This window comes from Plecotus auritus (assembly GCF_963455305.1).
Source record: "Plecotus auritus genome assembly, chromosome: 12".
Taxonomy (NCBI): domain Eukaryota; kingdom Metazoa; phylum Chordata; class Mammalia; order Chiroptera; family Vespertilionidae; genus Plecotus; species Plecotus auritus.
The window spans coordinates 42565626-42579549 of record NC_137778.1 but is presented as its reverse complement, the minus strand read 5'-3'; the positions used below and the strand labels follow the sequence as shown (position 1 = coordinate 42579549).

The 13924-nt window shown below is 53.1% G+C and overlaps 1 protein-coding gene across 2 annotated transcripts in view; it reads right to left on the bottom strand.

Annotated features, from left to right (window-relative positions):
• Positions 1 to 1685: 1685 nt before the first annotated feature.
• Positions 1686 to 13924, bottom strand: part of DPH5 (diphthamide biosynthesis 5) — a 21514-nt gene continuing 9275 nt past the window's right edge. For both annotated transcript variants that reach the window (XM_080649332.1, XM_080649333.1), the window contains exons 5-8: positions 9026 to 9146; positions 5358 to 5397; positions 3858 to 3961; positions 1686 to 2531 (exon numbers count right to left, since the gene is read on the bottom strand). In XM_080649332.1, coding sequence (XP_080505458.1) covers positions 2329 to 2531; positions 3858 to 3961; positions 5358 to 5397; positions 9026 to 9146 — 468 coding nt within the window. In that variant the 3' untranslated portion in view covers positions 1686 to 2328. The remainder of the gene's footprint in view (positions 2532 to 3857; positions 3962 to 5357; positions 5398 to 9025; positions 9147 to 13924) is intronic.

Below are 13924 nucleotides of genomic sequence, written 5' to 3'. Positions count from 1 at the left end.
ACCATGTCTCGGTGTTTATTTCCAGATATTTCCATGAATTCAAATGGTTCCCCACCCTCATTCTCTCTGCGTGACCTCAGCATGTAGGGAGTGCAGACCTAAAGCATCTGACATGAGCCTCCGACCTCCTTCCAGTTTTTCCCTCTAACTCAGAAGCAGTTCTTTTTCAAAGAAACTTTTTCATAAAACCAGGTCCCCCTCCTCCCCCTCCTCCGAGTGGCCTCTTCCCTGGTCGCCATCCCTGCCGCACGGAGGGCCCTGTCCTGTGTGTGCTCCCACCGGCCCCTGCCCCTCCCATAGCTCCCGTGACGGCTCCCTCCTCCCTCGGCGGCAGTCAAAGGCCACCTGCTCTCTTGTCACGTCCGTGGCGGGACTGCCAGCATCTCACACCAGCAAAGAGAAAAACAACACAGAGCTCCCCACCCCCCATCTTTGGACTTCAACGTGGGTTCCCCCATTTCCTGAAGGCTCATCGTAGCCGCTCTTCCTTCCTCTGCCGTCTTTCAGCTTCGTCTTTCCCATCTCACCGGCCTGCTTGCTGCCTGGGTGACCACGCACAGTCACGGGGAGGGACTGTCTGGCTGCCCGCCTGCCCCATGCCACCTCCATGCCAGGCCCTCCCACGCCCACCCTCATCCACACCCCCAGAAATAGTGCGGCCTTGGGCAGGAAGCACGAGAAATTTCTGCTGAGTGAGGCTTTTGCCAGGCCCTTTACAAACACCCCCACCCCGGCTTCCTGGCTGCCGCCTGCGCACTGGACTCTGACCCGCGTGCGGCTCCAGCACCTGCAGGACGCCCTCCCGGAGTTCTCTGGGACGCGCCTCTGACCCATGAAGTCCGCAGGCCTGTCACAGCCCGAGAGCAGCCGCTCTGCTCACACACAGGCGCGGGCAGCTATTCCTGGCAGCAGGTCACTGCCGATCTGGCGAGCTTTGGTTGCCGGCGCCCAGAAGCCTCCCTGTGTTGTTCTAAGGGCCGGGTGCTCAGGGCATGATCGCGAGGGGCCCCCTCAGGGCTCACGGAGTGCAATTCCTCGGAGCAGCTTCAGAAGTCAGTGCTCTCCCTTCCCTCGCTCACCTCATCGCCCCGATGTGGCCGTGAGCACACTGTTCACTCCTCTAACCAGAGACAGCCACGGCAGGGAGGGGCCGCAGGACCAGACAGATGCAGCTGTAGCGACAGCCACTCAGTACTTTCCGTTCGGGACGGGAAAGAGAGAAGGGAGGCGCTTTAGCGGGACTGTCACTCACTCAAACAATCCGCTCATCCAGCCGTATTACAGGCTTTGAAAACAGGCCGTGAAGTCAGGCTGAGCACATGCTGCCATGTGGGTGTGAGTGAATAGGTCACCCTCGTCAGGTGAACACCTGTGACGAGGAGCCACGCTGGAAGCAGTGCGACAGCAAATGCGCCAAGGCCGGCGCCGCTCAGGCAGCCAGAGAGCCAACCTCGGGTAAGAGCCGCTAAGCCCAGGACAGCAGACAAAGCAAAAGCGAGCCCCCCCGCCCCCGCCCCCCAGTATTTCCTGAGCGCAGGCGTGTCGGTGTTGTAAAAGCGTGTAAACAGGCAAAGAATTCAGATTCACGGCGAAGCAGAGGGGCCTTCCCGGCACTTAGAATCTGCACCTCTGTCGGGGCACCCTAACAGGTGAGTGGCAGGACGCAGCGGGACTAAGCCATCGTTGTCTTCAAACTCAAATCTTTAAAACGTTTATTCTGTGGTCAGCAAGTTTCCCACTTGTCAGCTAGGCTGTGAGTTGCTATTTAAAACCAAAGAGCAACTGTACATGGCTGGCCGCACAGTTATATTAACAATTACATAACCCCCAAACATAGCCACATCCGAGCTCCGTCACGAGGACGTCAGCTAGGAAGACACGGTGATTCAGGAGGAAGTCCTTCTGTGGCAGGTGAGCTGTGAGTCAGAGTGACGGATGTCCCCACCTCGTCCACGGCTGCCAGGACCTCGCGCCTGCAGGAGGGACCTTGCGGCGGCAGGCAGGCAGGCAGCTGACTTTAGGAAGGAGGAAGGGGTCCCGCCCGGTACAGGCTTCACAACGAAAAGCTGCTTTTCGGCGGCTCCGGACGGTGCCACCCTCCAGCTTCCCGCTTGGTCTGCTCCACGTGTGCACACCCTGAAAACCGCCAGGACGGCAGCAGCAGCTGACGATGGCCGAGGGAGAACTCGGGGCACAGGAAACCGAGCGAGGAGTCCGCTCGTTCTTGGTGGCTTGTGTGGCGCTTACCGGGTGAACAGGAGGCCCGCCCCCCTGGGCGCACACAGGGCAGGGGCACCGGACAGAAATGAGCCTCCACACGGGCGGCGTCTACGTGCGGGGCCCCTCGGGCACGGGAAACAGACTCAGCATCTCCACCTCCAGCGGATGTAGGCTGCCCCCCGTGATGACCAGGGAGTGCAGCGGCCCCCCCAGCGCCACGGAGCACATCTGCTGCAGCGTGCCCGCAGCGATCTGCTGGTCTTCGGCGCCCACTCTGGCCAGGCCCACGCACAGCGTCTCCTCGGTGACCGCTAGTCAATAAAGAGACACCACCGCTCAGTGCCACAAGCACACTAACCAGCTGGCGGTCAAGCCAACAGCAGTGCCATCGGGACATGTGAAGGAGACCCAAACATCGCACACCTCCTGAGGGGCTCATCGAGGACCCGAGATCTGACCTAAGTCTTTTCCAAACTGTCTGCACTCGAGGATCTCCTTACAGACTAGGACGAGACAGACGCCCAAAGGCAGTCCGTGCCTTGAAACATAACGACGGGTTCCTTTAAGAACCCCCCAGCAAAATCTGCTGACACCCAACATTTTATTGCATGCTATGCGCTATGTCCCGATGTTAGGACTAGGACAGGCTCTCATGTCGGTCCTGAAGAAAACAGCCCTGGCCTCAGTGCTGAGAGCGAGAAGCAGCAGAATGAATGTACTTTTGCCGGACAAGCCTCACTGTGGAGTTCCGTACTGTAACTCTAGTTCATCTGTGAGAAACCCCCACTTTCTGGGATGGCACTGCTTTTACTAGAAAGAACCCCATATTTTTGTTGTAGTACAACTCTCGGCCGCTGAGAGTTTCAGCTGAGGCTGGACAAGAACGAGCAGGAGGCGCACAGTGACTCCCACCTCGGTGGTGGCGGTCTACCCAGTGTACACGTCAGCCGCTCCAGCATTCACCAGCACAGGGCTGCAGTGCATGTGTGTACATGCATGTGTGCATGTGACTGTGAGAGCCCAGCAGTGTGTGTGTGTGTGTGATGTGAGAACCCAGCAGAGTGTGTGTGTGATGTGAGAGTCCAGCAGTGTGTGTGTGTGATCTGAGTGTGAGATGTGAGAACCCAGCAGTGTGTGTGTGTGTGACCTGAGTGTGAGATGTGAGAGCCCAGCAGTGTGTGTGTGTGACCTGAGTATGAGATGTGAGAGCCCAGCAGTGTGTGTGTGTGATCTGAGTGTGAGATGTGAGAGCCCAGCAGTGTGTGTGTGTGATCTGAGTGTGAGATGTGAGAACCCAGCAGTGTGTGTGTGTGTGTGTGATCTGAGTGTGAGATGTGAGAGCCCAGCAGTGTGTGTGTGTGTGATCTGAGTGTGAGATGTGAGAGCCCAGCAGTGTGTGTGCGTGTGTGTGTGATGTGAGAACCCAGCAGAGTGTGTGTGTGTGTGTGTGAGATCTGAGTGTGAGATCCCAGCAGTGTGTGTGTGTGTGTGTGTGTGTGTGATCTGAGTGTGAGATGTGAGAGCCCAGCAGTGTGTGTGTGAGTGTGTGTGTGATCTGAGTGTGAGATGTGAGAGCCCAGCAGTGTGTGTGTGTGACCTGAGTGTGAGATGTGAGAGCCCAGCAGGGACCCACGTACCTGGCTCTTCGCCACGTGCTCGCTGGTTCCGAATCACTTCCAGCAGTTGCTGGGCCGCCTGGTTTACGGTCATGTAACGAGGAGGTTCGTAGATCTTCCTGCCCCTGGGGTAGAACACAGGCTGCCGTTGGTCTCGGCCGTGAAGTGCCACCGTGCATATTACCCAGCGCCCCCAGGTACGCTCAGGGACTGCACCGGCTCTGCTGAAGCTCGGGTGGCACCCACCTTACGCCAACGTGGAAGCACCGACTCGGCGGTTCCCCTGGCTCAAGCTTTGCTCCCTGCTCCCTGCACTTGCCCTCTGCGCTCACTGACAAGTTGGCAGAAGCGAAAGTCCAGCGACTTGAAGATAAATGCCTAAAAGTTACCTTCATTCAAATGATACCTTAGGCAAAAATCATCCAAAATGAGTGCCAATTTGTTCTGTATCCCAGCTTAATTGGGTCCTATCGCGTTCATTGTCACTGCCACGTCTGACCCCCACATTCCTCTCTCCACTTCCTCCGCTAACAAAATAAACTCAACAGTAAACTTGAACATCTTGGAGAATAATATATGTCTACATCTGTGTGACTCAGAAGCCTACAGGGTTCGCTCAATGATCAGAATAAAAACAGCTTGGCAGCTTACAAAACAGTTGATGCAGATTATTTTATGACTTTCAAAACAATCGTGAGGCAGCTTTCTGGAAGAAATATAGCACAAGCCACAAGCATCATTTTACGTTTTCCAGTAGCCCCATTAATGGAAGTTTAAAAAGGACAAAATCAATAATGTTTTATTTAACCCAATGTATCCAAAATGTTTTATTTCAACATTTACGCCTATGAAATTACTGAAGAGTTATCTTGTACCGAGTCTTTGAAATCTGTCACAACATCTACGCTCATGGCACATCTTGATCCAAATGCTAAATTTTCATTGGGAATACTTGATCTGCATTTAGATTTCATAAAATTCATGGCTGTTGAGAGATTTACACGTTGAAGTTGTTCTAAATCTACTGAAAAGTTTTCCAATAACTGAGCCGAGTATTCGTGTTAAATGAATGAAGCTATAAATTCAGTTCCTCGGGGACACCAGCCCTATTTAAAGGGCCATCGTCACGTGGGAAGGAGCTGCCGACCGGATGCTGCCTCTCTAAGCGAGAAAGGACTGTCACTCTTCTCTTCCTGAGAAGAATGAGGCTCGGATGGAAGTTACCATAACGGGCAGACTGAGGCCTCACAGTCTGACGCCCCATTCGTTCGTTCATTCATTCATTCATTCCACAGAGTGCCCGTGCCTGCCAGCTGCCGACCACCGACCACGTGCTCACAGTGAACCCGTCAAGCCCACTGCCGGTTCCGCTCCCTCACACTCCCTATCACTTCCTAAGATGACAAGTGGTCCAGTTCTAACGGGAAGGAAAGCTGGTTTCGACAGCCTTAGGACCCATGTCCCTGACGTGGGGTCTGTGGGTTGCTAAGGGGTGAGAAGCATTCCCAGAGCAGCCCTTACCTGATTAGGTTTTCCAGCGACTGCTCCTTCACTTTGATGTCTGCAGGAAGTAAAAACACAGTTACCTTGGGGTGGGATGGGTCCCTCTATCCAAGTCCTACGTGGGAACCTAAGTTCTGGGGCAACACTCTTCTCCAGTTTCCAGAGAGCTCATGTGCTTGTATTGAGCTGCTTTTTAACAGAACCACAGAGAATGGGAGCTTGTGGTTGTGCGTAGGGGATTAGTGAGGAAGCAAACCCAGGCTGGTCCCGAGGCCATCCTGAGGGGATCGGAGTTCCTCTGGGAAGAGAAGACACAGGATGGAGTCTGACCAACACCGGCATGCGCGGCCCCAACGCTGAACCCGCAGCTTTTTTTCAGGCCCCAGAAGGTTAGTTGCAATGCATGTAACACAAACAGCAGGGAATTCTGACTGCATGAGGAAAGCGACGTTTGCCTTCCTCTGAACGGTCAGACGTGCCCTGATCACTTGAGAAGAAACACTTTGATACCAACAGTCATATATGATCAGGCCTTTTTCCCAGCACTAACCTGGGCCCGGCCCGGGATGCCATGGAGGCTGCCACCCGGGTCTACCCCCAGGGAGCCCGGCCGGCCGCGCGTCACACACGCTGGATGCTCTGGCGCTCGGCTGCACTCGGTGAAAGGTAGAAGGCAGAATCCCGCCCCGGCCTCCGAGGAACTCAGAAAACGGTGGCGACAGCTGCTTCCTCTCACGGGCTCACAACAAGCAGGTTGGCCAGAGTTCGCTTTTGCAGCAATAACTCGAGTGCAGCGGGGGGCTGGCGATGGCCCTCTCCAGCTCTCCCGAGTGATCACACCGTAAACATTTTCTTAGAAAGGGTACTTGCGGTAAGGGTTTCAAACTGAACCCGTTCATTCATTCATTCATTCACCTGGAGTTTCTAAAATGGCATTTGCTATAGTAAAGATTGTAATTTAGTATTTTTTTAATGATAGGCTCTACAGAATTGTATTTTAAAAATGAAGAGGATTGCCCTGGCCAGTGTGGCTCAGCGCTTAGCATCAGCTCGTAGACCGAAGGGTCGCAGGTTCAATTCCTGGCCAAGGGCACGTACCTCAGTTGCAGGTTCGTCCCCGGCCCCTGTCGGGGCACATGTCGATGTTTCTCTGTCTCTCCCCTCCTCCTCTACCTCTCTTCCCTTCTCTCTAAAAAACCAATGGGAAAAAAATATCCTCAAGTGAGGATTAAAAAAAAAAAAAAAAAGGAGAAGAAGAGGCTTGGGAGAATTTTTGTAGGTAAATGCTTTGAAATTGAACGTAAGTGGTTTCCTCTCAAGCCAGACCAGTCTAGTACTTTTCCCCTTGTCGTGACACAGGCCGCAGTCCCTCCTCTCCTACACGCTGGCACGGGAGCTTCTAGAAGCTCAGCTCAGAGCCAGGACCCAGCGTGGCACAGAGGGCAGACACTCCACACACGCCTCCTGAGTAAGTGTGCTCTCGGCTCGCCCACCACCCACCACCCACCACCCACCCCTCCGCCACCAGCCCATCTGAAACCCCCCATCCGGGAAGTGGCTTGGGCACCAACTCCTTCCTAAGGCCTTTGTTGACCGCCCTCGAATGCTCGCTGTCCTTGGAGATACCGATACAGCTGATGCTATACTTTACTCATGTGTGTGTGATTCTCCGAGGTTGCCTGCCATGTATACACTAGGTTTGGCCCACCAGTGGTCATTCAGTAAGTACATACGAACTTCACTGAGGCCCCAGGTGACTCAGTGACGAGCTCTCTGGTTTGAGGATTTGGCCCCATGGAATCTCATACAGGGTAGGGCAGGAGGAGGGTTACAGCTGTGAGAACGTCAAACAGTTTCTTCTCGTGTTGTTATTTATTAATTATTTTTCCATCCGAATAACTGTAACCCTACTTTTGCCCCACCCCATGTTTCACACCTTGTTCCTGCTTTTGTTAGCGAGCAGGAAAGATGTATTGTTCAGCCTTGTTTGTCTTTTCCCGGGAAAGCCAAGGAAGGCGGCAGCTCTTGGAGAGAGAGTTCAAGAGCCAAAACGGAGTCTGTCCTTCCTGCCTCTCCATACAATGGAGCTTAATTGTTCTTTTAAACTTCCGTGTGTGCAACAGGCTGGTCCCAACCCCTGAGGGCAGGATCCATGTCTAACCCTTCCTTACAGTTCCAAAGGGACCCATCCCACGTGAGCACTGGGGAACGGACACTCAGCAAACACGGGCAGGCTGACCTCTAACTGCCTCTCCAGAGCTTCCGAAAGGTCAGCTACTTTTCTGCCCCACCTCCCCTTTTTATGGCTACATGGAGGAGTTTGGGGGTGGCCTGCCTCTTAAGGCTCTTCTCTCCCTGTTCTGTTGTAAAACCGCTCAGTTCTCCTGTAAAACACACACAAGCGTCCAGGCTCCCATGAACCCCGATTTCCAATCAGCCAGCGGTCACACTTAACACAGTGCGGACCAGCAGTTTATTGCTAGCTTTACCCAGTGGCCAGTAAGTTTCTATTGAACAAGTACAAAAATGCTTTACATAAATGTTAAAGGCACGCTTTAAAATTAAATACTCATTGCATTTTGAAGTTATTTATTACACGTTCTTACAAGCTAATATCTTTTTAAAGTATGATACTTGGTAAAACACTGTGTAATATGAAGCGAGAATTCTCGTGATCCGTCCGCAATGTGTTAAACTACATGAAAGTATAAGACTGGCCTCTTTCCACGTGGAAAATCCAAGGACAAGATTGTGAAACTAATTACTTAACTAACGAAGTATTTAATGGCACTGACAATAAGCTGGGATGAGAACACACAGCTCCCCAGTCAGTTGTGAGATGTGGGCATTATGCAGAGAGAAGCATCCGAGGTCTGGTCTGGACCTAGAATTAATCAGGTGTCCGTGTGATGGAATAAAAGGAATGTGTTCTGGCTGGAACTGAATGAACGAGCAAGAGTTAACCATTTTCTGTGTCAAAGGGTCATAAGACCAAGTCTGAGAAAAGAATCTACAGAAACCCTTCAACCAATGAATGAACTTCCATACTATTTCCTGCACCGCTGCCCTGTGCCGGAGCTCTAGACCAGCCGTGGGCAAACTACGGCCTGTTCGGCTGTTCTATCCGGCCCGCGGAGCCAAAAGAGTGGAGGGTTCTCTTGCTCTCCCCTCCGTTCCTTTACTTTGAATTTATATTAGTTCACACAAACACTCCATCCACGCTTTTGTTCTGGCCCTCCGGTCCAGTTTAAGAACCCATTGTGGCCCTCGAGTCAAAAAGTTTGCCCACCCCTGCTCTAGACACTGGGGAGAAGGCAGGGAAGAAACCCAACAAGTTAATACAATAATTCAAATGGGGGTAAGACGAAAAAATAAATAAAGTAAAACCAGGTAACGGGAAGGAGACCCCTGGGGATACCGCGGACACCACATCAGGAGGTAAAGGTCACGACAGATCATGTGTAAAGGGCAAGACAGTAACTCCTTTAGGGCTTGAGGGCCACAGGCCTGAGTCCCGGCCCCTGACTGCTGCCATCGGGCACGGACGCAGCCACAGGTGATGCCTAAGTCAAGTACAGGCGTCAGGTACGGAGTGGGACCAGCTCCCGAACTACTCGAGGGATGAGCCTCCCATTTCTAACCCCGAGAAACGCACACGTGGCTCCAAGGGGCCCCCACGCCCTTACCCAGGAGGCACAGCGTGTGCATGCCGTTCTGCCTGTTCTTCTTCACTTTGTCAAAGAAGCTCTCCGGTCTCCACGTGTCTGTCCAGAAAACGATGGACACCGTCTCTCCAAACTTATACAGCTAGAAGAAACACACAGCCCTCATTAACGACGGGACGGTGCGCCGAGCGCTAGCTCATAGGTGACAACCCAAATAAAAGGCGAGGAGCGGACTTGAGATGGGGGGTGGGTGGGTGGCGACCAAATCTGTCCCCAAACGGAAGAGGCAACTAAGTTCTCGTGGCCCAGCAGCCGGCATGTTGCCAACGCGCCTAGTGTCTGTAGGTGGCACCGGCTCATAACCAGTTGGTGACTCAGCAAGGCAGCTGCCAAAAACACACAACACGAAGCACCTGGTAAGAAACAAACCAACAGAGACCTCTGAGCAGTCGGCGGGGATCACAGGGGAACGGTCTTATCCTCACCTAACAGGTGAGACCACCGAGGCTCGAAGGATCAAAGGACTTGAGGTCTCGGGGCTAGTTAGGAAAGAAGACCTGGCACCGAGGTCCGAGGAAGGGCCTCCCGCCCCGGCCCCTCAGTAAACGCCCCACAGCGCCTCCCTCCAGCCCTTGCTGTGCGTGCACACTGGCCGTTTGCAACGATGCTCGTGGCTGCGTTCTGACAAGTTCAGCTGTCTGCATTCTAAAGAGAATGCTGGGCGTCCGGGATCAGATTCTGAAATTTAAGTCTTAACCCTATTAAAACCCTGGAAGGGAAAACGATTGTTCAGGAAAATTATATAGGCAACCACACAGAAACACTTTAAAGGGGCTTCGGTATTTCAGGAGCCCTGGAGGCGAGGGCTCATTCACAGAGAGAGGCGCGGAGCGTGGAAACGGGCATTGCGACGCTGGTCACACACAGGCGCTAGCCGCCCCATTCTCTCCGAACGCCGGATTCGGGGGATTAAAGGAACCTCCCGCCAGCGCTGCTTCCTGGACCCTGATTTACGGGCTGTAACCATTCCCAGGGCTGCGGTGGCGCAAACTTCTTCAATGAATCCTGGAACATTACGCAAACAGTTTCGCCATTTGGATGCCAGTACCTCAAGGAACAGAAGGGCCCGTCTGTGTTGCACAACCCAACACCTGCCGGTAAGCTGAAAGCAGCTGCAGCAACAGTGCAGGGGCGAGAACCCAGGCTGCAGGACCGGTGGTGCCCGGCTGATGGGGGCCTCTGCGCGCTGACCGGCTCCCCCGCCCCACACACTGTAGGACCAGTGGTGGCCGCCTGATGGGGGCCTCTGTGCGCTGACCGGCCCCCCCCTCCAAACACACTGCAGGACCGGTGGTGCCCGGCTGATGGGGGCCTCTGCACGCTGACTGGCTCCCCCACACACTGCAGGACCAGTGGTGCCCGGCTGATGGGGGCCTCTGCGCGCTGACCGGCTCCCCCACACACTGCAGGACCAGTGGTGCCCGGCTGTTGGGGGCCTCTGCGTGCTGACTGGCTCCCCCGCCCCCCACACTGCAGGACCAGTGGTGGCCGCCTGATGGGGGCCTCTGCGCGCTGACCGGCTCCCCCCACACACTGCAGGACCAGTGGTGCCCGGCTGATGGGGGCCTCTGTGTGCTGACCGGCTCCCCCACAAACACTGCTGACCCAGAGCGAGATGTGAAGGCCGTAACAGAGCTGGCTTCTACAGATCAATGCACGCTTTTCTCTGTTTGTTTTAACCTGGAGTAAGTTACACAGAAAGCCGTTGATCTAACTTGATATTGGATAATGGATTTGTCTATGGAAGATAAAAACGCAACTCAAAATGGGCCATTTGGTTATATGTAAAACACTCTCTGGTTAGTGAGAAGATACACAGCAAGGCACATGGTAGGCAGCAAGGAGTGATGACCTCAGAGGAGACGGAGGCTGTGAGTGCTGTCAGGGCAGCACCTCCCTCTGACGGAGCACCTGCGGGGACTTCCGCAGAGAGGCTGTCAGCGGGATTAGGAAGGGTAAGACTTAGGCTGTGGCAGCTGCGCACTGGGGAAGGCTGAGATGGCAGGGACAGAGCGACCACAGTAGGAAATCTTGGGCAATATTTAAAATGGCACTGAGCAACTTACCTGAAGATAACTATTGCCCAACTTGCCTCCAACAAGCATGTCTACCTTATGACAGCTTACCATAAGCCAGCCCGTCCGTTCCAGCTCGGCAGTGTCCATTCCTGTCCATTCCTACTCAGCAATGCACCTAGAAACTGACTTGAGTGTTCTTCCCTGAGAGCCCTCAACACCACTTGCCTGAAAGACGTTCATGGTTTTCTAACTCGTCTCACTGCCACCAGTAGTCCCTTCATTTCCAAAGCACAGAGGCTTTGCAAACTCCATTTTCTAATTAGGCTTTAACGCTTTCATTGTTTTACATCCAAGTGAAAATTATTTTGTCACTTTTAAGTTAAAAAATATCTTCTCTGCACATGGAGAAATGAGTAAATTTAACTTGCTAAGACCACTATTAAGCCCCACACATATCTCTTATATGTCTGTGCTTTCGAAATCAGATCAGTTAAGTCTGTAAAGTGAAAGAAAGCTGAGCTAGCAGACTTGTCAAAAAGCGCCACTAAACCACATAATCGCGAGTTACTGGTTTTCCGTACAGACTCCTGGTCTTGGCATTGGTTTTTCATCCTCATGCATCTGCTGAGCATTGACGCCACGCGGATTTTTGCTGACGCTGGAAAGACTGTGCACAGGGCCGCACACGAGGCACATAAAACCAAAGGACTAGGCAGACAGAAGATGACGAGATTTATATTCTCACACACACATGAGCGAATCCATAGAGGAATTAAATGAAAGGATTGTAATTTAAAGCACATAATCCCAAAGACAAGATACAACTTGGGGGAATAAATACATAAATAAATAAGCAATTCAACGCAGCGGATACTTGTTGCATATCAGTTATATGCATGGCACCGTGATAAAGTGCCATGGGAGGCGGAGTCAATGATATAGTACACACACGCACACACGGCACTCAGCATGGTGCACAGGGTGGGTTTAGTATACACACACACACACACACACACGGCACTCAGCATGGTGCACAGGGTGAGTTTAGTATACACACACACACACACACATACACACACACACGGCACTCAGCATGGTGCACAGGGTGGGTTTAGTATACACACACACACACGCACACACAGCACTCAGCATGGTGCACAGGGTGGGTTTAGTACACACACACACACACACACACACACGCACGCACGCGTGCGCACACCCGGCACTCAGCATGGTGCACAGGGTGGGTTTAGTATACACACATACACGCACACGCACACACAGCACTCAGCATGGTGCACAGGGTGGGTTTAGTACACGCACACACATGCACACACGCACACACACACGCGTGCGCAAACCCGGCGCTCAGCATGGTGCACAGGGTGGGTTTAGTACACACACACACACACACACACGTGCACACACGCACACACGGCGCTCAGCATGGTGCACAGGGTGGGTTTACCAGGATTGTCTGAGTCGGAGAATGGCACAATCAGGTCCAACTCTGAATGGAGGAGAACGATGGCTATTAAAACGGGGATTAAAAGCTCTGGTGGAAATGGAAATGAAGGAAAAAATGTTCTCCTATGCCCATCATTTAGCAGGCGGTCAAAAATAATTCCGCAGTGACTCACGGACTAGAGAGCAAATTGGACGAGGCCCTCCGAGGCTACGTCCCTGTGCGGGCGCGGTCCACTTACCACCTGGCTTAGCCTTTGGGCTGGTTAGGCTGTCACCTCCCCGCAGCCCCGGGGACAACAAGAAAGCCCAGGTAATGCTTTAGAAGACCGCCAGGGAGAGCTCCTCTGAAGGCCACGTGCTGGCTGCCACAGCAGAAACCCCTTACATAAGCAGAGCAGCTGATGGCAACAAGCGAGGTCACTTGCGCAACGGCCGGAGAAAGTGGATGTGCCACGTAATGACGAGAACATTTTACAACCTTGTCCTGAAGTCAACCGCAACCGAAAACGCAGGCTTTTGTTGTCTTAATGTTTTATTGTGATTACAGAAATAGTCAACGCCCCATTTGGGCACTGTGTTATTTTCTGCACTGCCCTTGATCCCCTTCTCCGAGTTAACACGGCCTCCTCTACCCCATTCATTCTCCGGCTGCCTGCACAGCGAGCAGTGTCCCCATTGAGCAAGCCGCTGTGACCGCGGGCTCTTTCCGGAGCACTTAAGGTAACTCAGAGCCGTCAGTGAGTACAAGCGGTGCCAACTGTTCCTCCCGGTGCCCGCACCTGTCTACATAACATTCCAAAGACTCATGGACAGCAGAGATGGAAAAGGCCAGTTAGTTGATCACACCTGCCCACTCTGCCAGCAGAAGCAAGCAAAGGAAGAAATCCTACCACAGTGGTCGGCAAACTGCGGTTCGCAAGCCACATGCGGCTCGCGAGCCGTGGTTTGCCGCTCTGTTGGCTAATGAGTTTGCCGACCACTGCCCTACCACGTCATGCTAGTTTAACGATGCGCATTACTAATAATTACGGTGTTGTTTATATTATGTGATTCCATCCTAACATTGCTTGTTTTTTAAAGCAATCTTTCTTTTCCCAAAGGGAACTGGGATCCAGACAGCGATGTTACCACACCCAAAGCCAATACGACGAAGCTAAGCATTAAATTCAGGTCAACAACATCTCCAAGCACCAGCCACTGGCAAGGCCGCAGCCCTGCTGGGCGTTTTGAGAACCTGGAGCCCCGCCCTGGTGTTTCTCAGCTGTAAGGTGTTCGTCTGTGACAGTGAACACATACAGCTGTTCCGATCATTCCAAGAAAAGGACAAGATGACGTGGAACAAGAAAACGTTTGTTTGCTCTAACCCAGGGGCGGG